Source organism: Parus major, chromosome 5, assembly GCF_001522545.3.
Source record: "Parus major isolate Abel chromosome 5, Parus_major1.1, whole genome shotgun sequence".
NCBI classification, from domain to species: Eukaryota; Metazoa; Chordata; class Aves; order Passeriformes; family Paridae; genus Parus; species Parus major.
Genome location: NC_031774.1, coordinates 55400984 through 55427823, shown reverse-complemented (window position 1 = coordinate 55427823; position 26840 = coordinate 55400984). Strand labels below are relative to the sequence as shown.

The 26840-nt window shown below is 38.3% G+C and overlaps 1 protein-coding gene across 2 annotated transcripts in view; it reads right to left on the bottom strand.

Annotated features, from left to right (window-relative positions):
• PPP2R5E (protein phosphatase 2 regulatory subunit B'epsilon) overlaps positions 1 to 26831 on the bottom strand; it is a 70728-nt gene extending 43897 nt beyond the window's left edge. Inside the window, exons 1-2 of one of the 2 annotated variants that reach the window (XM_015631365.3) lie at positions 26716 to 26831; positions 23942 to 24105 (exon numbers count right to left, since the gene is read on the bottom strand). In XM_015631365.3, the coding sequence (XP_015486851.1) occupies positions 23942 to 24098 (157 nt within the window). In that variant the 5' untranslated portion in view covers positions 24099 to 24105; positions 26716 to 26831. The remainder of the gene's footprint in view (positions 1 to 23941; positions 24106 to 26715) is intronic. The other variant, XM_015631366.3, reaches the window with a different exon arrangement.
• Between the last annotated feature and the right edge of the window lie 9 nt (positions 26832 to 26840).

Sequence of the window (26840 nt, the reverse complement as noted above, 5' to 3'; positions counted from 1 at the left end):
GTAAATTTGTTCCAGGGTTTAATACAAATTAACCAGAATTTAACTTCTAAGATTTTACAACAGTGCCATTTACACACTGTGGGTTTTTTTTAAATAACAGCTCTCCTGCACAAGACATTTAAAGTTCCAAATACTTAAGAAAGCACCACATAAAACAAGAGGCATATGCAGCACTAGAGATCAACTTTACCCTGCCTATTCACCAGGGGATTTTTCCCCTCATATTACCTACACCAACCTGCAAGCTTGCAAGGATTACTCAAAAGAAACGACAGAAAACCCATTCAAATTTAGATTCTTGAGGACTGAAACAATCAAAGGCAATACACACATAAAAGCAACCCATTCTGAGGAGGGTGCTTTTCCACACAGACTTCCTTCTCATGTATGTGACACAGCCCAGCTTGCTACACAGCTACAAAATGATGTTCCAGACATCTCAGCAAACTCTCATTGTTTCTCAATCACTTTGCTAATGAAAAGTTGGAACATCTTGGAATTTCCTCCCAACTATTCTGCTTCTATATAGTTATCAACCAAACTGGTACAAACAGGAAAAAGAGATCATGAGAAAGACAAACTAGTTAGGCAGCTTTTACTAGGAAAAAACACTAGGAAAAACAAATAAATAAATTATCTAAATTCATCCTAAATTATTTGACAGCCTTTGTAATACTTCATTATTCCACTAAAAAGCCAAATTTAAATGATTGATATTTACAAGCCATTACTTTCGAAATATAGTACATAATTAGAAAATTACCATTTTATTAAGAGAACTTGACTCATCTTTACAAATGAAGACTGCAATAGTTTAATATTAATATAACGAGTCCCTTCTAGAAATTCTGATGTTACAACAGACAAACACATCGTGTGTTTTTGATAAGATGAATACAACTCTCAGATATCCTGAATATCATCTGTAGTAACTAAAAGCAGAAATTTGACAGATTAGTAATTCTGGATTCAGTTCAATACTGGCAGGATTGATACTATTTCCTAGGATGAAGGAGAGATCCTGTTCCACCTTATGAAGACAGCTCAGGCTGCCAAGAGTAAAGGGAAGGACCTTCAGCTGTGGATCATTAAGAAACAGCCATTTAAAAAAACGGATGTTTTGGAGAACACAGCATCCGGTAAAACGATGGAGTACTTTTCCCATGCTGGACTAGAGAGAACTTAAAATCATTTATTCTGCAAACGAGAAACTGAATGCTTCTATGATGGTTTGTTTTGCTGAGAAAGGAACTTCTTTTCACTTGAAATGAAGGCTTAAAAGGATCTGCTTTAAATGTGATTCTGCTAAAAAGAAAGAACACATACAACAGACTGCAAAATCCTTGCCCAGCAAACCACCACCACCATTAGCTGGCACATCCCTACTTCCCACTCTCACATTAGTGTGGTTTGGCTGAGGTTATTTCTCTTTTTAAAGGAACAGTTCCATATGGCTCTGTACAGCCTTGGTCCTGACTGAGGACTCGAGTTAATTACAGAAAAGGTGTGCACATCTCCTTGGGTTCAAACACATGCAGGTACCTCCAAACCAATGAGGAATTCCTGTTTCCCATGACAGCACTGTGAGGGACACCCTGTGCCTAGAGAGAGCAAGGAATGAGCAGAGGGAGAACAAGACCCCATAGGACACCCAGAGCCCATCACAAGAGCGCCAGGCAACCTGGGCCCTAGAACCCAGCTTGAGAACCTCCCTCTCACTTCTTCTCCAACTCCCAAACCTTATGGTTGTTCATCCAAAATGCTGAAAAAAAATGTTTGGGAGTTTCTAGCTGTGGACACAACTATGATGGGACAGACATGATCACTCCTAGTTACATACTCCAACTCTCCAAGAAATGGTTCAGGCATACTCAAGTAGTTTTTGCCCAGGCAAAGTCCTGATGATTTTTTCATCATTTTACAGGAGACTCCTCTCATCCAGTCTCTCTGAGGCAGACATCCTCTCTCACTGCACACAGCCTCACCTGGGCACCCAGGCTGCCTTGGCCTAATGCAAGGCAGAGGAAATTAAAAAGGCTGCTTGTGTAATGAAAAGGAAAATGACAGGTTCTTCTGCTTTGGGCACTACTCTTCCCACTCTGAGATAATCCTTCCTTGAGGCACCAGCACCACTTTAGGGCACTCATGGGGCAAGTATTTACTCTTGGCCCTCCCTTCAATAGCTCAGATACCTGAAAAACAAAATCAAATTATTCCAAAATTCAATCAGTTGATAGACAGATGTAAGCTCATGCACAGGCACATTGATTAAAGTCATTGTAAGGCAAACAAAACTGTATTATACAGTAGTGTATTATTGTACAGAACTCTACCTGCACAAAAATAAAATTTTATTATAATTTCTCCACATCCTCACTATCTCCAAGGAACAGAACATCAAGTAAGCCATGAATTTTCTTCAGTTCTCAATGTTACAAAGTGCTCGGACTTTAAAAGGCTGAGGGAAAAGTGGCTGAGCTGTCCCAGCAAGCTCAGCCGCCGCAGTTTGCCAGCAGCAGCACTTCCCCCTCTCACCTGCAGAATAAAGGGGATGGAGCAGAGCTCCCTCTGCTCCCCTGTGCTGACACAACTCACCCTGGTATGAGAAAGCTCCAGCTCCCTGCCCTGCACCTGATACAGCTCCTCTCATACAACAGGTCTGGCCAGTTCCTCTCTGCTTCCTGATTATGCCTAATAAGCAATGCTGATGTCCTTTCTTAAACCAAAGTGAAACACGGTATTTCATTCCTATGAAAAATATTTAAAAACACATTACTGGCACAAAAACTTCTAGATTCATAAGTTTCACATAAAAACTTTCAAAACTCTAATTCTAGTTTGTTTCTATAAGCAAATTTTAGTTTTATTCTGAGCATAATTCTCTACCTCCAACTCAGGCCCTGGCATGCTCAATGACAACTTCCAAACTTGTATTAACTTCAGGGAAAAGATGGGCAAAAAATAAACTGAAAATCTCCCCTTTGGATTAGAATACAAATGAGTCTGTTTTGACATCCTTCAACACAATGATCAGCCCTAGCTTTATTAAAATGTTACCCCAAAACACACTAGTCAGAGTAACACAAAGATTAACACTCATCTTCTTTTACCTTTCAAATACTAAACCTGATTCAGCACTCCTTAATCAGGCAAAGTGCTAATATTATCAAGTGAGAATTATTTCTGAGCATCACAAAAACTGATCTTAATTCTGAAACACAGGAAAAACTGCTATAATGTGGGGACTGATCCTACCCTTCTTCAGATTTTGAGCCTCTCAAGCCTAGGAGAACTCTGCAGATAGGATCAGGTTATATGTTGATTTGATTTCCACCCACTGTCTCAAAGTTCTGAAAATCAGAAACAAAAGCATCATTTAAAAAAAAAAATATGGATCAGCTTTTATCTAACTGCACTGTTTTGCTACAGCAAGCATAGACAAGATATTCTTAAATGGTATCAGCTGCTAAAGTAGTCAACTTAAGCTATAAACCACACCAAAAATCATTCTACTTGAAACTTAAAGCCTAAAACATAAACCTCTAGAAAAAAACAAATAAAACATCTCACCATAAAGGAAACCCTAACACCTTAGCCTTTGTTCATGCATAAAAATGTCACAAGTAGTCACTCAAAACTGTATTTCAGAAAACACACCTTTTAACTATATAAGAAACTACAATAAAAACTTTGTATTTTTACAGACCATTCCAAATTGAAGAGCGTTACCTTCATTACGTCCATGAGATGAATATGAAATTTCCCTCAACAAAGCACTCCAAATAACATCCCTCCTTTTAACCTGAGTGTTTACTGAAGGTATGTTTTGAAGTCCAGCACTAGCCTATTCACTTGTCTAACGAGTGAATGATATTCATAACTGGATGGTGATTAACACTAAACAACCCAACGCTCACACAAACAGCACAGCAAATCATTCTTTTCAAACTGCCAATCGCTGAGGTCAAAACATTCATGCTTTTAAGTCAAATTACAATCAACTTCCTCCCCACCCATTCTATTATTTCTTATTCATGCATTGACAAGAGCATGGAAACCACTTCACCAAAAATCATGGGTCTCTTGGAAGAACCTACTCTATTTAAAGATCAAACTATTTAAAAACTAAGAGAGGGAAGGGGCTTCTTGACTTTTAAAACAAAACAAAGGAAAAAAACAACAACCAAAGAATCCCAACCACAAAACTCTACCAAATTTTGTTTCCCTTTTGATTTGTTTTAGATACTTCCTTTTATCCTTTACAGTGCCCCTCAACTAAACCACCTTTAGGATCAAGACAAACATTTGCTTTCTACTTCACATTTTTTTCAGAAGTTATCCAGACTAATAGAGCAACTCTTTGAAATACATGCAATCCCAGGGTTCAGTTCTGGTCCCTGAGGAAATGTTAGGTTGAAGTTTTAAAATTAAATTTAAAAAACTGAGAGGAAATTTTAAGAAATACTGCTTTTCTCTTCTAATGGAATTCAGGTTCATGCTAGAGCCACTCTTTATCTTTCCAAACTCCATTAATGTAATGAAGTACTTTCCAACAAAATATTATCAGCCTCCTTGAAATACCACTTCTGACAGCCGCAACAGCACAGGGAAGACAACGCTCTAAAGGACATGTAAGAGCTGGAGTTTTTTGTGGCAGAGCCTCACAACAATCCTGCTGACACAGGTTTCTGCTTACCCAGCCTGGATCCTCAGGGCAGCCGTGACGAGGGAGCCATGGTCCGGCACGGGAGCGGCTCCTCGCTGGCTACAACTCCACTCCAGTTTTCCTGGATAAACACGCGCCGGGCAGTCCCTTCATCTGCTGCATAATCCCAGCCTCTCTGATTGCTGCACTGTAATACCAGCACCCCAGTGAGCTTGCTCTCCTGAATTATGGCCACGTACAACATGACCGGGGGTGTGCCAAACAAGATGATTAAGCAGCAAAATACGACAAGGCATGAGTTATATTATTAATATTCCTATCTAGCATTAGCCACAGAAAAGAGGGGTTTGTGCAGCCAATAGTAGCTGTGCATAGAACAAGCTCCTCCACTCTGACTCGCTTTCAAAATAAGAGCAACTGTTTCTTTTGAGCAATTTTATTCTCTGGTTGCTTCAACAGTGAGTTGTATTTCGGCAGGTTACAAATTGCTTCCTTTTTCAAACTCTACCTTGAGACAGCATTGGAGGAAACTCTTTAAAAGGCAGTCTCAATTATAAGCATTGATTTTCAGAGAATAAGAGCATACCATTTTTCAAGAAGATATATTGAACAGCAATTCACTGATATAAACACTTAATATATTTAAGAATAGACAGATATATATTAAATCTCCATAAATTACAGATTCATCAGCACACTGTTTCATGTTTCCAAACTTACTAAAAAATATATCAAAAAGCAACTTTTAAGGAGGTCTTATAAAATAATAAAACATCCAGAAAACCTTATTTAACCTTATTTTGCTTTTATTTTGCCTTTTTTTTTTTTTGATGTATGAATATGTAACACATGACAATAAATTGCTGCATGCTACACTAACAAACCAGTACAATAAACATTGAAAGTCCACACAGATGCCATAAAAGATCACTCCACAGTGTAGGGATGGGTTGTTCAATATTCCCTATGACAAGGAATTTGCTACTGAACTCCTTTCAGCTGACAATGAGGATCTCCAATGCATGTGGTATCCACCCTGTCCTCAGCAGTAAACAAAAGAGGGGAGAAAGGGCAGGTAAAGATAGCTGTGCTCAGTCAGGAAGTGAGGAAATAGAAAGAGCTTAAGCAGGATCTCAGTTTAAAATTATTTTTACGCTATGGCCTTTCTTTAACCTGGCGAGGCTTGCTAAAATGTGCTAAGGAGAGGAAAAAGATCCGGTGAAGCAACACAATGAACTATGGATTTTAAAAACTTGAAGAGTATGCTACTCTTAGGGGGAAAAATATAATTTCGCATAATAAAATTAAGAATTACTGCATTATATTAAAACCCAGAATAATTACTTTTAGAATTTTATTCCTAAAAAAAAATTATAAAAATGACTGAAAAGCAAAAGACTTCACATTCAAAATGAGCCAATGAAGCAACACTGCTCCAATCTGGATACTTGAATTTCACTAGGCACTTCATCACCTCTAATCAAGACTTTTTAAAATGTTTGTGACAGTCTCATTTTGAAAAGAAAAACAGAAATAATTCAATCAGTTTTGTTTTTATTAAAATAAAATTAGAGCAATCTTTCAGTTTCTTAGCTGTAATAAAAGCAGTGAATCTTAAAGAGTTAGCATAATGTTGTATGTAATTTTTATCCTGTTTTTCCTCAAACCTGAAGATAATAATTTTTTTTTTTTTAAGACTGTCATTTTGATGCTGTATTGCTCACAAGATACCAACATAGAAGAAGGCTGAGAAATAAAACAGTCAGATTAAAAGCATCCATTAATTCTCAGTGCCCAACTGGAGATGTCTTGACTTTTCTGGATGTTTACTTAGCACTGTGTGATATTCAGGACTAGCTCCCACCAAGTTCACTTGCACTTTTGAGTCATCATCCATTCTGTAAATCACCACCTCATGTTTCAGGCTGAGCAGCAAAAACAGCAAGTGAGAACAACTAGCAGAGGTTCACCCAAGATACGAAGAGCAAACAACAGAGGCTAATTCCTCCGAGGAAACATCCCACTTTCATGGGCTAACTCATGAAAGCCTCACTTTTCTTCCCAAATTCCTTCCTGCCTTTCCAAGAACTTTAACAGATTCAGAAGAGGGAAAAGCTGGGGACTGAGAGCTGCAGATTTAGGAAACTGCAAGCTGGAAGAGACTACCAAAGCAGGCAGCTTAACCTAAATGAAAACACCCCCTAAAATATCCTACAGAAGCAACCCTCCACAAATTAATCTGGTAACATGTGCTCAACGAGAACATAACTTCCCAAATCAAGAGTCGCGACTTTTAAGAAGCTCACAGAGAATTTATCATCCATTTAAACAGATCCTGCCAGCACAGACTTTTCCTCACTATTAAAACCACATGGCTCATGCTTTCGGCTGACAGCATTGGTTGTTCTTCTATTTAACCAGTGTTTCCTCCCCATAAGACACTATGACCATATCTGCCCACGAGCCTTCTAATAAACTATTTCAAATGATTTTTTAAAAACTGTATTACATAAGGCATTTTCTCTGGGTTTTCCATCATTTAATGGGTCTACATCTCTCATCCTCCTACTTCTCCTGCAAGTTGGGCCATGATGCATCCTCATATTGATCTTACCAGAGCCCCAGCCAGATCTAACAATGATGCCTCCATCGCACCTCAGAGGAAACAAATCACCCTCATCTGCTCCGTGAGGATGACACATGTACACTCTGCTTAATAACAGATGCTAAAATGTCTGATCATTCTTAATTATGGTAACCCTATCTAGCTGTTACACACAGAGTAATCTGCTGTCTCAGAACTCCACCAATTTTGGGCTGGTGTTCACAGACAAGGCAAAGAGCTAACCTAGGGCACAAATGCCACCCCAACAAACAGCAAGGGACCACTAGGGGAGTTCTGAAGTACCATTTCATGTGGGCAAACATGAACTCTTTCAGAAATACATTTTTATAAGCTCTGAAAAACACCCCTGAAATTTAAGAAACTGTATACAGCAATTTTAGCCACGTTACTGCATAGTGTAGTAGCAAAAAAAAAAGTAATTAAACAACAAAGAATGTATTTATGAAAATTGAAAACTACTTTCTCTCAAAAGCAGAAGTAGCAGGCAAGATAGATCAATACTGACCCTCTGAAAAATCTCTTGTCATTTCTTTGCCTCACTTTAAAAGTGAGTATCTTTTTTTCTTTCATGTAATTTTGACAAAGTCTCATAGGTTTTAGTTAAATTTACCTATAATGAAATGATAATTTCTAGAGTAAGTAGGCCATGGAAAACTCCATTTTCCATGTAGATTCAAACAAGAGATTGTCATTCATTTGAATATTATTTTGTGGCTCAACGTGAGCTTTGAGTGCAACATGCTGGAAAGATAATGTTTTTCCCTGGTTTCTATAGCACCTGCTAGAAGCTTCAGGCACACAAAATCAAACCTATTCCAAAGGTACAAAACATTAATCACCTCTTCTGACATTTTGCAGGTAAGTATCAAACGTGCTCTACTGGAAACGCTTTGTTGCCCACGCATGTGCAAACCTCTGCTTCAGGAGCAAAACTATCTCCCTTGAATTTAACTATTTAATAACCTGGCACAGAGGTCCTCTCATCATCTCTCCCCATGGAACAGGTCATAAAAGGAACGCCACTTAGAAATTAATTAGAAGTTCAACCTCCCTCTTAAATCAACTACCCTGGTCCTGAGCAACGGATTCCTCAGGCCTTTTCTGTATGTTTACTCAGGCTGCATGCTACGTTTATCTCCCCTCTCCATCCCTAAATGAGAAAATAACAAAAAAATGCTGGGATACTACATTTCATGTGTCTCACACAGCATAGCACAGGTCAGAAATAAAATGGCTAAAGAGCCTTTAAACTCTGGCTCAGCAACAAGGTGAGAAACCAGCGCAGCTCCCAGGACTATCCAACCTGCAGAGCAGGCTTGTGCAGGGATGAGGAAAACTTCCCCTCCTGGACCATCAATGAAGCTCCACATACCCCCAGCAGAAAGCCAGGCCCAGTCCTCCCACCTCAGTGAGGATGCTTATGGTCTTAGGGTACTGCCAAAGGCTGCAGCACAAAATAAACTCTTCAGGTAAATTTTCATTGTGTTATAGCTTAGAAGAACGTTAATAGTAACACTGAGCTTTCTGAAAACTTCCGAAAACAACACTCCACAGCTTTCAGCTTATTTTACATAATCGTGATCAGAAACAGTATTGCTCCCTTTGAAAATGAAGTTCAAAATTTTGCATAAACTGACAATTTTTAAAAAAACAGAACTGTAAGAGAGGCGAGAAGAGAAAGTAGGGCTTTGGGCTGGATTTCTTTTGCCCTCCCATCAAGATCGGCAAAATATTTGTAGCTTAACTCTTTTTTTTTTTTTACTCAACATGAACAACAGATCACATCCAGACAGTAAGTACCTTTTTAAACTCCAAGTCCTCTGTTGTATTTGTCCCACTAATTCCTCCAGTCACTAAATGTCTCTTTTTTTAGGCAAACCTACTAAACAGCTTCTTAATATTTTCAAGTAGTTTTGGTCCAGGTAGCATCTGCCAACCTCTGAGCTACATTTAGCATCCTCCCACAGCTGAAGCATAACAGACTTCTCTATTGAGACTTAAATCAGCAGCCTCTTTGTCTCCATGCAACTGCTCTTTTACTGAAAATGGTATGGCAGCACAGAGAGCACAATAGGAACTTAAGCAGTGAAGCTGGGAGAAAACTTCTTGTTGTCTGAAAGGCAAAAAACGTGAAACCTCACCTACTTCCTCACTGGGAAAAATAAAATGCAGGCCCTCCCTGCCTGCAGCCATATGGATGCCATCACAGTGGCACACACAGGTGGCAAAACAGACATTTCAGTGCTCAGAAGCACTCGCTGCCCTGTCAGCCAGTTCCCATCCCTTCCAGGGAATGGATCAGATGGAATCATTTTTCAGGGGCTGTACCAGACAATACCATGTTTTACATGATAGCTTTTTTTTTTTTTCTACAAAGGCAATCTCTACTCATGTGAATAGGCTTCCCTGCAATTTGCATCTCCTCGCAGGATTCTCCTAAATTTTGCAAGTACAGTATATTGAAATTCCACACTAACTTTTTTCTTCTGTTTAGTATTAGAAACATGTGGTTTCTTTCAGTATTATGCATCTTGCTGTAAGAACAAATATTAGGACTGATGAGCCAGATTTACTTAACATTACTGATCATCTTGTTTCTTCTAAAATATTCTAAAATTCTAAAATCAGGAATATTTGTGTTTAACACAAACTACTTAAAAAAAAAAAAAAAAATAAATACTCCTGGACTTAGAACCCAAGTCTGCTATGCAGTGTGGCTTCATTAACAAAAGACTGTGCTGTGCAAGCCTGCCATTTGACATAATCATTATCCTCATTCCCCAAACACCTTATAAAATCAGATTATTTATCACTAGGTGAAATGACAAATCCATCATTCCCTAACAAATGGTACCTAATATCTTTATTAGACAAACACAGACACCTGACCTTTCACAACTCATTTTATTTAAGGATAAAAAAAGGTTTTTTCAGGAGTTTTTCTCCTTCCATTACTCTAAGGCATCAATCCCACAGAAGCCCTTTGTGCAATCCTTAGCACAACCAGCATCCCAAAGCACTAAAGCCACCCTAAATAATCCCAGGACAGACTTCAGGACACGTGTGTGGTTGCACACACCCCCTCCTTGAACCCAAGCTTAAATTTGCTCACATTAATGCATCCGCTCACTCCCAAGTGGTCAGTGCTAAAAAATGTGCACTCTGGTTTCTGCCTTAGTCATGCACAAAAAGGTAAACATTTTGAAGTTCAATTCAACTTCACACAAGAAAAATAAAACAGAAAATACATCAATTCCTTTTGCTTAACACTGTAGGAGATGATTAAGATTAGCCAAGTGAGAAATTTCATCTTTAATTTTATCTTATTTCTAGAGATGAAATACTAAACCAAAAACAAAACCCCTTTGTTACTTATTATTTGTTTATTCCATAAGCATGACAATATGAGTAGTGTTTATTTTTTTTCTAGTCATTTATTTTATCTGTTATTTGCCAAAATCTATCAATCTGACCTCAGAAGTAAATTTATTCTTCCCAAACTTTATAACCTTAGATACCATCTATCACACTATATTCTCCCCAATTCCAAAGATTTAGTTCTGTAGGAGATAAAGTGGATTAAAGACATATTGAGGATTATAGATTATGCAGTTAGAACAAACACAGGCAAGTATTTCAAATAGCTGACCCTACAGAAAGGAATCACATTCTGTTCTCAAGATGATATACAAAAATAGAAAGCACATTCCACTAGGAAAATATTTACTTAATAATTTATCATTTAAGAACTACTGCACAAATGAAAGTACAAAAGACAGCATCTTGAAATCCATGTGAAGATACATATGTAATGATTACAACACATCTTCAATTTCAATTGTGATTGGATTTACAAAGTTTACTCTATTCCAGTATGAATCACACTTCAGTTTTCCCTGAAAGTCCTACGTTTAAAACAGATTCCAATTTTTTTGGATAGAAGAGGCTGACACATGCAGTGCTGCCAAAAAGTCTAGGAATAAAAGGATAAAAATCTCCAAGTATCCAACTGGAAAGAAATGCCAGTGAGATATAGGAATCAATTTAGTCCAGACATTAATAACTCCCTTAATGATCTAATGATTAAAATAGCATATAGATAACATCTTCTGAGGATATTAAATAGAGAACTTTGAGTAGCAGTAAAGTCAGAAATAATACAAAGGAGCCTAAGCAAATTCCTTACATGACCAGAAAATAATGTGAAATTCAGTTTGGAAAAACATCAGCTAATACCTCTGGGAAAAATAATCCCAAATATAGATATTCAATATAGACAAGACACCTGGGAAACAACAATGCAGAAAAACTGCATTAACCACAAATACAAGATTTGGGGGGTGGGGGGGGGGAAAAACAGGGAGGGAGTGTGTGTTCACCACTGAATCTAGGAATGGGGGGCAGGCTGAATTACTTCCCTTTCACCCATTTGACAATTCTCCCAAAATGAAGCACACACAGGTGGGTGCTCTATTCCACTCCTTGCTGCAGCTCTGGATACGAGATAGGTCCTGTTCCTTTAAACATTTAAAATTACTATAGGCAAAAAATATTATCAAGTACTGAGTGCTTCAGCTTAAAAAACCAACTGTAATGAAAACCAGTCTGTGAATTTTTTATTGTATATGATGCGGTGTTTTAGAGCTTTTTTGTTTTATTTGATATATCAGAGCTCTTTAATCCAGAAGTATAATACTTCTCCAAAAGCAAATAAACATGAAAATATGCTCATTTCCAAACCATTTGCTTTTTATTGACCATGAAGTTTTGGCACATCTCACCACAACTGAAATCACTTTGAAGATTTTGGCTCTCAAATGAATTTTTGCCATAGTGCAATGCCTGCTCATGTTGGGAACAACTGTACAAAACAAGGGAAGACAAACCAAGGCTGCACTCCTGTCAAACGAGGTCGCCTTAGAATCCATATGAAGGGCATGGCAATCCTCCTCTCTGCAAAGTCCTTGATTAATAAAGTTTCTGCAAGAGGAATGGGTGCTTCTTATCAAGCAGGAAATAAGAGAAACTTGCTATAAGAGATACTCAAAACCTGCTTCTAGCCATTTACTTTTTTTCCCCTGGGTATTATGGCATTCTTTCATTAGAAGAATATCCCAAAAACCTAAGAAATACTTTTACTTTGCTAATGGAAGGTAAAGTCTCCCCAGTTTCCTTACACTCAGAATTAGCTCAGAAGCATATACAGAAATTCTAAGCTTTATTTGGGTCTTGTAGATTTTTTTTCTGCTGTAAGGGTAGGGATATTCCCTTCAAGAGCGTTAATTGGAAGATTTTGTCCCACTTGAGATTATGGGATACCTGAACCAAAGCTTAAACTTGGCCCATGAAGAAAGAGTTCCAAATGCTGTTCATTGAACTTGACTTTGAACACTATGGATGTGGTAGTTTAGGGACAAACAGGACAGTAAAAGCACAGGAAGAGGAACAAACTTTCCTGAGAAATTCCACACTGAGATACACTCTTGCCACTGGAATTTCCTAGCTAAAGAGAGACAAATTATTAAAAAATATATTCTGACAAGATATCAACTCTCTGGCTGTCTCTTAAGAAAAAGATAGAATCTTTTTTATTTATTATTTGGGACACTTGTTTGTTCTTCCTGAAATTAAAGAAGAGTGAGAAATTTCACTCTGTGACCTGGAATTTCACAGTTAATAGGAGGATGGAGTAAACATAACCTCAAGTACTTTGTTCCTCTCTCCATCCTTACCACGATTCCCGCTGACTCATGGCAATGAAGTGTTTAGAATTTTTCCAGGAGCCTTTTCACTGCTGGGCTTATGCCTAACCCACAGTATAGAACTCATTTGCTCATTTCTCTAATATTAAGAGACTCACAGCAGCTCTTTTTACTTGCGACTACAGAGATTTAATCTGGCAGCTCAAATCATATTCTAAAGCAATTCACAGCAACAGACACTTCTTCTGAGATTATAGCATCCAAAATATAGGCTAACAACCACCCTGAAATGCTGACTTCTTCCTGAAGGTCATCTAAAAAGCCCTGCATCCCAACCCTCTCCCACATATATAATGAATCTACCCCCACATCTGCCATCTAACCACACTGAGCCAAGCCCAGGTGCCAGAACTTTAGTCATGGTCTCCACTTAAAGACACACAATTTTGGAGCTGTTCTCGTCAGAGGGGCTAAGAACCACTTATTTACATCAGTCTTCCTAGCCCTAAAAAGAGAAACTGAAGCAGCATCTAGTCCAGAGTGAAATACTTGTTCAAGTCTGGGTACAGTCAAAAACAGATACAAATTTTTACTAAGATTCCCTATTAAAGACAAATCCCAGCAGTAGCTATTTCTCTCTCTCTCTCTCTCTGCTTCACCTTTTCATCCTTTCTGCACTTTTTAAAGATGAATAGAAATTCCAACCACTGCAGTTTCTTAGGACCAGTGAAAAGGGAGGGTTTTTTCCCTAGTAAATGGGAGGGGTGGGCAGGGGGGAAGCAAGAAACGAGAGTGCATGGAGGAGAAAAGAAAAGGAAAATTATTGCACGAATAAGATACGAAAGACTGTCTTGCAGCAAGGTCTGATTACTGCAACAGAGGCAGGATGGAGCTGGCATGCTCTTCCCAGGGTGGATCTCCATCCTGACAGGTCTAGTCTTGCCTCCAGAAGTGCACACAAACAAGCACTGTAACACATGGATGGGACTGAAGATGAACAGAGTACTTTTTCTGTATAAATACAGCTAATTTTATTATATTGAGTTTGTCAATAACCTCTGCAAACCCCTCCACCTGGAGTGCTCATTTTAACACATGCGAGTTTTATCACCCTCTTGTGGAAAAATACATTATCGTATCTGTCAGAGGGTGCAGGAAGAAAAAGAAGTGGGAGTAAGGAAGGCAGTGATAAGGAACAAGAAAGGAAGAAAACAGAAGTATGGGCTGGGTGGAATAAAGGGAAAGTGAAGGAGAACCAAGATGACACAGCACCACCTCAACTTCTTCAGAAAGCTATCCCAAAAATGTTATTTGAAAACATCAAGAGAGCAAGCTGCCAAATTTACTCTCCCTTGGTAACACTGACAATATTCACCCATTAAGTTTTGTTCTCCACAGTGATTCAAGTACTGTCTCAGTTGTAATCACCATCTTTTGCATTTTTGTTTACACATAGATGGGAAAACATATTCTCTATAAATAGTTTTGAACAGTTAACCTTATATGAAATCAGAAAACAATAGCTAGACTTTCTAATTTATATAAGGACTGTATATAACATGTATGTCCTGCTGTTGGAATGTGAAAGTGGAGAGCACACAAGCAAAACTTGCCAAGAAAACTAATGAAAGTTTATGTATTCACAGTACATCCTACTGGGTAACATAAAGGAAAAGTAAGAATGTTTAATTCCTCTAAAATCTGAAATTATCCTTCCCTCAGTTTCAATTTGTAATACAAGAAATTTAACTTGCAGAAGATCTCCTTTGGAGGATAATCCATATGACAAAACCACTGAAAGTAACAAACAAATTTGCTACCACATACACTGTAAAACTTGAAAATCCAAGTTCAACACAAGCATGTGTAAAAAAAAAGCCAAGGAAGTCATAGTAACATTAAACTCATGACACTCAAAGAAGCACAGAAATCCCAAACAACAAAAGCACAACTCAGACCAGGTAGTCCTATCACAAGCATTATGAAAAAATCCATCACAAAAAATCCCTAAAACTTCCTGAAAACCTTCCAGAACACTCACAGAAAACTACAGTCCACATCCACCACAAACTACAGCTACTTCTTCTTAATGACACAACTTTTTTTCTGATACTCCTTGAAGAGTCAGAAACACGCTAACAATTCTAATGACAAATCTCCTTAAACTTATGATTAAAGAATACCCAAAGAAATGCTTCCTCTATTACCCAAACTACATTTATGCCCAGCCACCCTTTCCAACGACAAGCGTAAAATGGGTAACCAACCATGCACTTACATTTATTTCATTGTTTTAATCAAAATCTGACAGCAAAGAACTTCTCCAGACAACACACAATTTCAACTTAATCTTATTCTTCATGATGGTATCTGATTTTTCAGAATGAATCTGCTGTAACTGAGTAGTTTATCATATCTCCTGCTGGGGGTCAAGTTCTAAAATTGATACTTTTAACCAGCAGGGACAGAGAGGTGTCAGCATTTACTCATCACCCCTGAGATACCACTGATGGTTTACTTCAACTTTGCAAAATACCATCAAGTAAGGACAGCTGAATCTGCAACTCGTGTTTTGCAGGAGATGCAACTTTTCCAATTCATAAAAATCTTCAGACATACCCTAATTACACACAGAAGTCTATAATCGTAACAGCAGACTGCTTGTCTCCACATCTCTTGTAACTCCCTCACTTCCCAAGTCCAACACTGAGGTATTAGAACAAGCTCTTCAGCTCGGGGAACATAAGAAGCTGCTGTTAAAGAAGAGCTGGCACCATGTCCAACCATGTAAAACAGACTTTACAGCAATCTGATAAGTCTAATTTTTCTTTTAGGAAGCTACCCAGAAATGATCCATTTCACTTTTTTGCTTTCTGCCCATTTAACCAGGTACAGGAGCTCTGCTGTATTATTTTCCTTCTCTGTCCCAGACTCTTGCAGATGCTACAGGAAGGACCTTGCATTTCACACACAAGGAAAATACTACAGTTAAGAATGTCATACATATTGGAATGGAAGAAGACTGGTAAAAAATCAATAAAGAGAAATACAAAACAACGATCCTTTTTAATAGAATGTATTAAAAATGCTAAGGTGTTTTAAAATAAAATCTTAAATACTTTGTTTTCAAGCAAAAGAAAAATATAATGATTAATATCAGACATACTGTGACTTGAAAAATAAACTTCCTACAGGAAATTCTAAAGTAAATTGATACTGACACATGTATAGTTTTAAAAATTTATATACTTTTATATTTGTTTAATACAACAATTAGAAAAAAATGACTGGTGAAAAACCTTCCATTATTGTGGATCATTATTACCCTTGATCAAACTGGTTCCCCTTCAGTCTGACTTCAAGACTTCAGAGTCTTGAAACACAAAATTTTCAACCAAGTGCAACAACCAAAGGCAGAAAAGTATTTTACACTGATTCTTTGGACTGCTACCTTATCTTTTGAAATACTTGATAAAGATCCTCAGACTGTGGCTGCACTATTTTTTCTTTAAGCAGAAAACCACAGGCACAGAAACTATCAACCCTACATAAATATCCACCAGCATTTCAGATCTGCTGAATTAACTGTTGGAGAGGACACAGGATCAAACACATCACTAAAATCAGGAGGAGGTGGAAAGTTTCTAACAATCTGTTTTACACTGTGGCCCCACAGACACTTCTCTCAGCAGATGAGAAGCCACTCTTGGCTCACAAACTGCTTGAAGAAGTTTTGCCACCAGAAAAAAACCCTCCTGTCACTGCACCTGCAAGCAGAATGACACAACCAGGTAGGTTTCAAAGGAAGCTGAATGCTGCCATATCCAGCTGAAAGAAGATTCTAGTATTTTTCTAACAGATTTGCTTTAACCTCTTATGAAGCAAAGTGAGCCCATTTGACGATCCTAGTGAGTTATACCGTTACCAAGATTACAGCAATCCATAAATACCCACCCTAGCAAAACTCCCTGAACTCCCCAAGTCCTCTCCTCTGTTACTAAGGATTTTTGTCTGATTGAGCCAAAGAAACAGTAATAACTTGAATGAAAAAAAACTGTAGGTGAAAGGAAGTTACCCTGAACCTAAAAATAGTTGTGTGTCCTCCTCCCACTCCCCAGAAAGCATTAATGAAAGTGCTCTTTTCTCAGGGAGGCAGTAGCTTACAATGGATGTATGTGAAAGGACTGCTGCCTTACTATAAACCTCTACCAATGAACAGAAGCAATACCCCATATTAAAAACAGAAGAGAAAATTAAATAAACTCAAAACCTAAATTTTGTATAAAACTTCAAATATATCTATAGCTTATTTATATAAACAGATATATTATACACATTAATATACACAAACACAGATTTTACAAATACACACATAATTCCAGAGATACGGAAAATGTCCTCTTTCTTTTACAACAGTAAAGCTCCATAACATAATCAATTATAAAGGCAGCCCTATACTTCAACAATCATGTGCATTTTATAGAAATAATAGCTTGACTGGACCAGAACTTGTAGTTGTTGAAGGTACCTCAGGAAAGGAATATAAAGGAGGTACTTATTACAGACCCAGAAACAGGAGGGTTTATTACAGACCCATATGGTTACACTTGGGCACAGGAAAGAAAATGGCAATGTTATTAGAGAGCTAAGTATTACTGGGAAACATTATAAAGACATATTGTACAAATACATACTGAAACCAAAAGTTTTTCCTTATGATAGCCAGGTTGGATGGGGTTTTGAGCAACCTGGTCTGTGGAAGGTGTGCCTGTCCATGGCAGGGAGTTGGAACAAGGTGATCTTTAAGGTCCCTTCCAACCCAAACCATTCTGTGACTCAGTGATTCTATGATAAAATCTAAACATCCTGCAGAAAATTATCAAGATTTTAGAATCAATCTTATGAAATCTTAAGAAATACATTTTATATAATTACAACTTACTTCACTTTAAAAAAAATTAAAAGAAAAAAGAAAAGGAAAATGTGGGAATCATCATCACTAAACACTTACAGAAGCCAGACTGAGAAATTCCGGAAGTAAAACAATTACACAGGAGGCTTCAAAAGCAAAGCAAAACAAAACAAAACAACCTTCCCCTGAAAAAACAAAAAATAACCTACCACCACTCTGGCCATAGGAAAATTGCCAGTCCCAGAGAGAGTCAGAAATTAATACAGAGAACTGACTGGAAACATTGGAAGATCAGGGGTAAGCTGACAGAATTCCTCACCATCTGCAATTTTACTCATATACTGTTAAGATAAGAGGGTGTTTCGTTTACTTAAGCTGCCCATTCTCTACAAATGTTGCCCTGCTAAACTACATTCCCAATGTGAGAGACAGTAACAAGCAACCAAAAATAAAAAGAAAAAGAAGACAGAATGTCATTAGTGTATTGAAACAACCAGAAACCTTTCAGATTATTGGAAAAAATACTCTACAATCAACAGATGTAAACAGATTATAAAGAATGCTAAATGCATACTCAAAAACCAACTGATAGGAGCACAAACAAAGTGAAGAAATTATTACTTATGACTAGAACATCATACATATTCATAAAGAAAATACTAAATGGGCTAAGTTCTTCTTCCTTTTGAGATTGTGGCCCTGTTCCCAAATCTGACACAGAGATGGCCTATTATGTCCAGATTTATATCGACCAGAAAAGGCATAAAATTCCTAGAAGTAGTTCCAGGATTCATCCCTAATTATGTACATGCTGCTCAAACAAAGTTCCAGTGTTCCTTCCATGCAATAAATTAGGAGGCCTAAGATCTATTTCTAATTCTGTAAATAAATCTGAATTTTATTTTGGGAAATCATAACCACCATGACCCTAAATTCCTGTTTATATATGAGAAGAAAGCATTTAGCTTAGTGATTTTATCAACAGTTTACTGATATTTGTATATCTGATATCTGTAAAACATTCCAAATTTCTCAAACGAAGAGCAGCACAGACAAGATAAGCAGGCAGCTCCCATGGAAGCCAACAGAAAACAGAAACTCTGGCTTTCTTTCTCTACTACTCAAATCATAACTACTTCCCATACAAAGAGTTTTAGGTGGTATCTATAGGTCTGAAAAGGCCAGAATTTTTAGGACAAAAGAGTATTTTAAAAATTCAAAAGTAACTGCATTTGAACAAGAAGGTGCACATCCTGCAGTTCTCAGTCAAGAGTCTTTTCGTATTGTTAGGATTTTTTACTATTTAGGAACTTCAGCATTTGACCTATAGATAAGATTCATAAGAAAAGCTTATAATAAAATCTCAGCTATAGTGAAATAATTTAATGATCAAAAGCAAGTAGCAAGTGGAAAGAGATTTTTCCCTTTTTGACTATACAATGCTCTTTTGTTGCCACTACACCAATTCTTTAATGCCATAGAAACTATCTGATAAATGTATTAGAAGCTCAATAAATTTCATAATATTGAGGTAGCAAAGCAATTGGTATTGTTGACAGAAAACTTCTGCTCCAAGCACTTATTTCAAGGAGAAAAAAAATAATCTAAAAATAAAAACCATACTTTGAAATGTTTTCAACAAAAATATACAATACTTACAGAGAACATGAAAGTAACCTTCACTAATTACCTTAAATCACTGGAAAATGTGGAAGGATGACAGGAAAAAAACCACACCTTGAATTACAAAAATGGGATACAAATGATTTAACAATTAACAGTCTCACTTTTGGATGGCTTGCTTTGCCTAACTTCTGTATTTGTAATGAGGGCAAGAGGAGTGGGAACAATGCTGTGAGCTACATGCAAGTTTTCTGTGCAATTTCTCAGGATGCTAAATTTGCATTCATAAGACACATGATGTTTTTAATCATCTGTTTTCATCCTCTGAACACCACCCTGCCTCTGCAGACACCAGAAGAAGAATAAACGAACTCCCCCTCCCCCTTTTGCAGGTAATACTGAAATTGCTATTTTCACATGTCCAGCACTACAATATATTCTTTTTCCAGCCAAATGCTTTCTAACATTGCACTCCTGCTGATCCACCTCTGGAGACTTCTAAGTAAAAAGAGCAGCTATACAAAATGAAAGTAAAATAGCCCTCCAATAAATAATACACCTATCCAATGCATCTACAATCCTATTTTCCTCCACAGAACAAGCACAGATTTGAGGCACACCACAAACCTGGTTAGCAAACCTGGGAGGGAATCTGAGGCACACAGATGGAATTACTTAATCCCAAAAAAGGGCCGTTCACCAGGACTGCTCTGCCACAAGCCAGTTACCTAAGGCACCTGTCAGCCTGGGTGATAGCAGCAGCCTCTTCAAAGTAAAGCCAAAATCCATCATGCACTGCAAGACACATCAGGGAAAAGCATGCAACCTTCAAAAAAATGCATGTGAGAAACATACAGAAGAGCACACATATGCAAAATGCAATTGTGTCACAACTCCCATGTGCACTTCCCATCCCATTCCTCTACACTTGATACAAAGGAGAAAACACTGGGTTTAAAGTGTTACATTGGACAATAGTCAGATTTTAAAGACAACTTCAAATCAGATTTAGTCACAATGCAATAAATAAAAATATAATGAAATCATCTAAAAATTTTAATCTTTACACTAGGCAAACAGCAGTTTTTTTACTTGGGGCCTTTTAAAGCCTGAACTCAGCCCTGCAAGCCTCAGAAAGAACACCTTGTTTTCCAAATACATTAAATGTTTGTTTACAAATTGGTACCATACATACACTTTTTTTAAAAAAATACAAGAATAACTTCATTTCTCTATGCTTTTTTTTTTTTTCAGAAATGAGCAACACCGAAAATTCCAGCTGATTCTATTACTTTTCCTAAATAGCAGCTTATCCTTATGACTTGTACACAGCATCAAAACATAGCATCTCTCCTATTTTTCTTTACCAAAATATTTTTATTACCAAATGAACAACAACAAGGCTGGCTTATCTATCTGTTTTTGCAATACAGGCGTGTATGCTCACAGAAGGCAACAGACTGCATTAAAACACTACCAAAACAAGCCATTTCACTATATGTGACTCTGCCCCTAGGGAAAGGAAGGAGAACAGATAAGATGTGACAGATGTGTAGTCACGTCACTTAATACACTACTGGAAGGTGCTCAGATCATGATGGTGACAGGCAGAGTATAAAAACTTGCAAGGAATGGACCAAGCAGTTACCCAGTTTTCTGCATACATGATTCTTGTAATCACAGAAGATACTGAAGGCCATAAAGTGCTGCTTGAGATAAGGCAGCCTGCCAATGTCAATATGCAATATATCCATTAAAAAAAACAACACAAAACAGAATGTATGCTCATGTAAGCAAAACCCCTCCATCATGCATATGAAATACATCTGATGAATATGAATTTGAGGTCTATCCTCTAGAAACTTCCCATACTGAGATATTTCCGAAGAGGTTTAATTAAACTTGAAAATGACTCAAACCAGGAAGCTTATCAATTGTACATCTCCAAACTAAGTTCAGTTTTCTGAGACTTTAAAAAGCTGTTTTGCTGGCATCTCTTCTCTACTTCAGTTTAAAAGACAAAATTTAATTTAGAACTGGAAATCATATGGTTACTGGACAGAAGTAATAGGACTGGTCACTTGCTGGAAGGCAAGTATAAACCTAAGAGTTAAAAAATAACCACGACTTTCATAAAATTTGTCAAGAAAAGTATGGTAAACACAGGAAAAAATTTCCTCACTTCTTGCAGACTTAACAGTCCTGAATGTTACAAATATTAATGTAGGTCAAAAATATTTCCAAACAGCAGCATGATTTTTAGCTGCCAGTGTCCCATCAGCAGGGACCCACAGCACTGCTGTTGAGAGAAACTGTTAGGCCCAAATCCCACAAATTAATCTCCACAGGTAGAGCCCTTTGCCTCTGGGAATCTGCATTAAGGCAAAGAGGGAAAACTAACTCCCAGGATCAGATTCTTAATTTGAAGCTGGACCACTGTAACTCATTATGACACTAATCATAAATGTCTCACCAACACTCTCTGCTCTCCATCTGTTTGTTTTATCTTATTATAGTTTTATATTTCAATCCTCAGGACTGGCTGCAATAGTCAGATTAAGCACCTGGACACACCTGTGTTTCTGCAAGGTGAGGTTCTCACTGTTTTACTTATGCTTGTGCCCATGCCTGGTTTACTCCCTGAATGGGGCTACAGAATAGAGTGAAATAATTACAACACCAATTTCTTCATTTGTACAAACACAAATCTCAGTGTTTTCCACTAATCCCATTGTTTAAGCCAAAGGATAAACTCCAGTCACCTTCCAAAGCACAGGAGCTGGTATGAAATAACCTCCATATCAAAAATTACCCGAAAAAGTCTAAAACTGAGCTTTAAAATTATTTCAAAGCAGCATTTGCTTCTTTATCATATTGTCACAAAACAACAAAAGGGTTCAACAACAAAGAGAAAAATAATTTTAGAATCATAGAACAACCTCAGTTGAAAGGAACCAACAGGATCATTGAATCTAACTCCTGGCCCCTGCACAGGATCACCCAAAGAATCACAAACAATATTCACTGCAGACTACAAAGTCAAATCCAGTGGCATCAACCAACCCTAAACTGAGAAATACTGAATAAAAGTCACCACCAAGCACAGTGCAGGGGGGCTGGGTGCACCTTTCGTTTGACTCAGGATGTTCCATTCTTACAAGAAGCCACAGAAAGAGGCCCACAATATTTTAATGACAACTCCACTGGAACTGATCCTAGAATCCTACTTTTAATTAAAGACACACATTAAGGTGAGAGATTTTGGGGGGATTTGGGTTTTTTCTGCAGCAACAGTATCCTTATGAAGTGGGGTTGTTGAGAACTAACCAAAGTGCAGCTCCACATTTGTTACATATTTTAAAACACTGATTAACCAATTTGTCAAACAAGGTAGATGAGAGAATGTAGGGAATATACTTGCCCAAAAAGGAAGAAAAGGGACAGACATAGTATTGAACCTATTTAACTTCCTATTTTCGAGAATTATCAGCACCACCCATACCTATTTTCACTACTTATAGCAGAAATGAGGAGTAGCAATGAAAAAAATACACAGAATAAACCATTTGAGAAGTCACTGTTGAAGACTTCTGAAAGGTGATTTCCCCTTCCTCACCAGAGACAGACACTCTGAAAGGTGCTTTAGACCCCTGGATTTGTACCAAAATTCAGTGACAACTAGAATTCAGGGGATGCATTCAACATATCACACAGATATTGGCATCCTTTTAAGGGTAGTATACTGGATCATATTTTTCCTTCTCAAATTAGAGGTTAAATCTGCCAGCAGAAGCTCAACCAGCATTGGGATATGCAAGATCTCAAAACAGTAGGGTCTTGCCTAAGACCAGATTGGCAGCACCTTTCCCCTTGGGGAGACTGCAGCTCATGGGACCTTTCCATTTTGAAATCCTGCAGAAGGCAGGACCAGGGAGCTATCCATGCACAAATGGTATGAGAGGGGATCCCACCTCCTCTCTTGCTACAGGGGCTGCAGTTGGCACCACTATCACAGGGTGCAGATCCTCACACCAAGGAAAGACAGTAAAAACCAGTTTCCTTTGGCTCACAAGTCCATTTATCCTTACCAATATTACTGCTGATTTATGTCAGCTGCTGAGGATTCACAAACCAGAACACTCTTGCACAAAGCCTGATAGCCTTGAAAATTCAAATCATGGTATGGGTTAACATCAGCAGTTAAAATTTTCAAAAGCATTGCAAACAATTACCACACCCTCAAGTCACAGATAAAATATTTTGCAGAGTTTAAATACATACATATCTGGCATGAAGCATTTTTCAATGCCGGATAAATTTCCCAGCAACTCCTGACAACAGAATACTTTGATTTTAAAAAGTTGGCTGTGGAGCAAAAATTGTTTTATTTATTAAAAACTGTTTGATCTTACCTTTTAGCAGAGGCAGGGGAGTTAACTCGATAGGCTTGCCCTGAGACCTAAACTGGGAGGAGCTTTGTGACCTCTTCTGTCTGGCTTTTCTGACGGACTTCCGAGAAAATCCGTCTACTTTATCCACTGATGGAGGAGTAGTTGGTGCTGAGGACATATCCCTACTGAAGGAAAGCACATGTTAAAAATGTGTTCCAAATAAGTTAAATTGGTAAAGATTTCTCTAAATTTTCCAAATATCTTCTTCCTGCACTACTCTCCTGTTGACAATGCACACAGATAAACTGTTAAGAGATCTAACCCATTTTATGGATGGAATAAACTTAATGGAACTTAATTATTAGCGCAGTAACTCTTCTTGCTTACTTTTTTATCTGGGTCTCCCATTTGCCAAAAATTTCAGACCTAATGCTGACATCACTGCATTCAGAACTTTGTCAGAACAGAACTTCATACACCGTAAACCTGACTGTAGCTTTAAATTATGCATTCTTTGGGATGAAGTAATTTCAACTTCCTCTCCTAAGGAATGGGTACACAAAAAGGCACAGATGGTTTTTTGGCATTAAGGTCACCCATATGCTCAGGACAAAAAATACAGGACAGAACAAAAATCCCATTTATTTGCCACACCTATATACAAGATTCTACAGAAATTTAAGAAAGTATAATAAAAAAGTATTGCTAGGTTTCACAGTTTCACTAACACTGAGAATTTTTACATATTACTTCTTTATTCTCCATTTCAGAAATACTCAGTTACTTTCCTGTGAGTCCCTTTACATGTAGTTATTCCATGTCCTGGCATTTCTGGACAACTGGCAGTGTAACTGCTCTAAGGGCATGAGACAGACAAGGTTTGCAGGGAGAGGCAGAGAGCCAAAAAAGGCTTCTGCAAGCAAAAGTTTGTTTGTTTCCCAACTTCAGTTGGCCTAAGCAATAGGCATTGCTTCTTCCTGCAAGACCTGCCTTGGTGGTACTCCTGCAGCTGATTCTGTACCACTAGCAAACACTGAATTAATGCATCCAGCTATTTTATTTACTAGTCTGGTCCTGTCTGTTAAAAAGGCCCATCAGAGCTTGATGAAATACATGAGTAATACTCCAGGGAGAGGAGACAGGAGGAATTCAGGCCTACATGTTACAAGCAGCTCGGTGCACAGTTAACTCCACCAGCATGTGCAGCTCCACTGAAATCAGCAGCCTCATCTGCATTAATGACACGACCATTAACGAGGGCAGCTCTGTTCATTTCGGCCAGGACAGACACCCGTGCAAAGTTAAGCATCGGCGTAAGCATTTGCAGGATCAGGGTCTTAGAACATGTCCTTGGAAAGCATTACTCATCCTCAGTGTCTGTTGACTTCAATTACCAAAAGTGACTCCTGCGCTACAAGAAGTTGATTCCACAACGTACAGAACACTTTCGAGTACTTATTATTTTTATTGAAATATCTGGTTACTCATGTGCTTCATAGGTTCCTAAATTCACTGAAACAGACATTATTTGGGTTTGTCTTTTGTAAGAAAAGCTTTCGAAAGCACGATTTGTTGCAATAGTGTAAACAACCTCCAAAAGATAAGAACTACCTAATGCAAAATTACATATAGGTGCACTGAATCAATCAAAAATGGAGTATGAACTCCATAGCTTCCTCAAGGAAGCATGTGCAGCACCCAGAAGCTGAACTGTGCAGCTGGAATTACAATAATGAAAAAAAAACCTTAGTCCATCTTTTTGATTTCTCCTGAGGAATTCTTTCGTTACCACCTTAGGCTTTCTAAATATAATATACTATCAGCAACATGAACCCATACCTTAAACTGGTCTTGTTTATCATCCAGGCGGAAAAAAAAAAAATGCCACCATCACCAGGGCATTCAGGCCCCAGCCAAGATTAATAAATAAAAAAGTCAGATAAACTGAAATAGAATGGCCTGTACTTTAGTAACCCACTTCTAAGATTTCAACAGTCCGCCAAAAAACACACAAAGTTACCTGTTACATAAACCAAATTCTGAAAATATCAGCAAAAATATATTCCCTAAACCTGAATCCGTTTGGCCCCATCTCATCAGAAAGATTCCCCTCCTCATCACGTGCATCATTAAAGTGCAACCATCCCTGCAAAAATGTTTGCACGCTCTCTCCAAATTAAATTACAAAAAATAATAATAATAATAATAATGGACAGCGACTAAAGTAGATCACTTAAACTGCAGGATCATTGTGTCAGCAAGGAGCTTTACTGACACTTCTCTGCTGTAAATTTAGTAACAGTTTCCCTAACCTGCTTTATAAATTATTAAAATCTAATTCTAATTCAACAAGACTACATCCAGCCTAACAACCTTACAGTAAACACTGATCTTTTTTTCGTCTCTCCAAATGAACATTCGCTGCCCTGCATACACTATCACAGGGAAATACTCTGTTTCCACCAACAGTGGGGGGGAGGGGGGAATAAAGCCCGAGATTATTTATTGTGTGCGAGGGGGAAAGCTGCAAACCCGGCCACCGCTCCCTGCTTCCTCCGCTCTATTCCCCGAGTATTTTGGTAAATACGAAGCCACGCTCATCAGATCCGCCGGTCCCGGGGGTGGGGGGGTGGGGGGGGAAGTGAAAATACCGACGGATATCGGCGGGGAAGGGAGCAGAGGCGCAATTATCCGCTCTCGGCTGTCATTTCCAGACGGGATCTCCGCAGCTGGAACATGTCCTCCCGCAGCCCCCCGCGCCTCCTCCCGCACCGCCGGGCCGGCGATGGAGTTACCTTGACGCTCCTGGTAGAGAAGCCGGAGACGGAGGGAGGCGGCGGCGGCCTTGGCGGAGCGCGGCCGATGCCTGGCGGCGGCGGCGGCCCGAGTGCGGTTCTCGCCGGGCTCGGTCGCTGCCGCG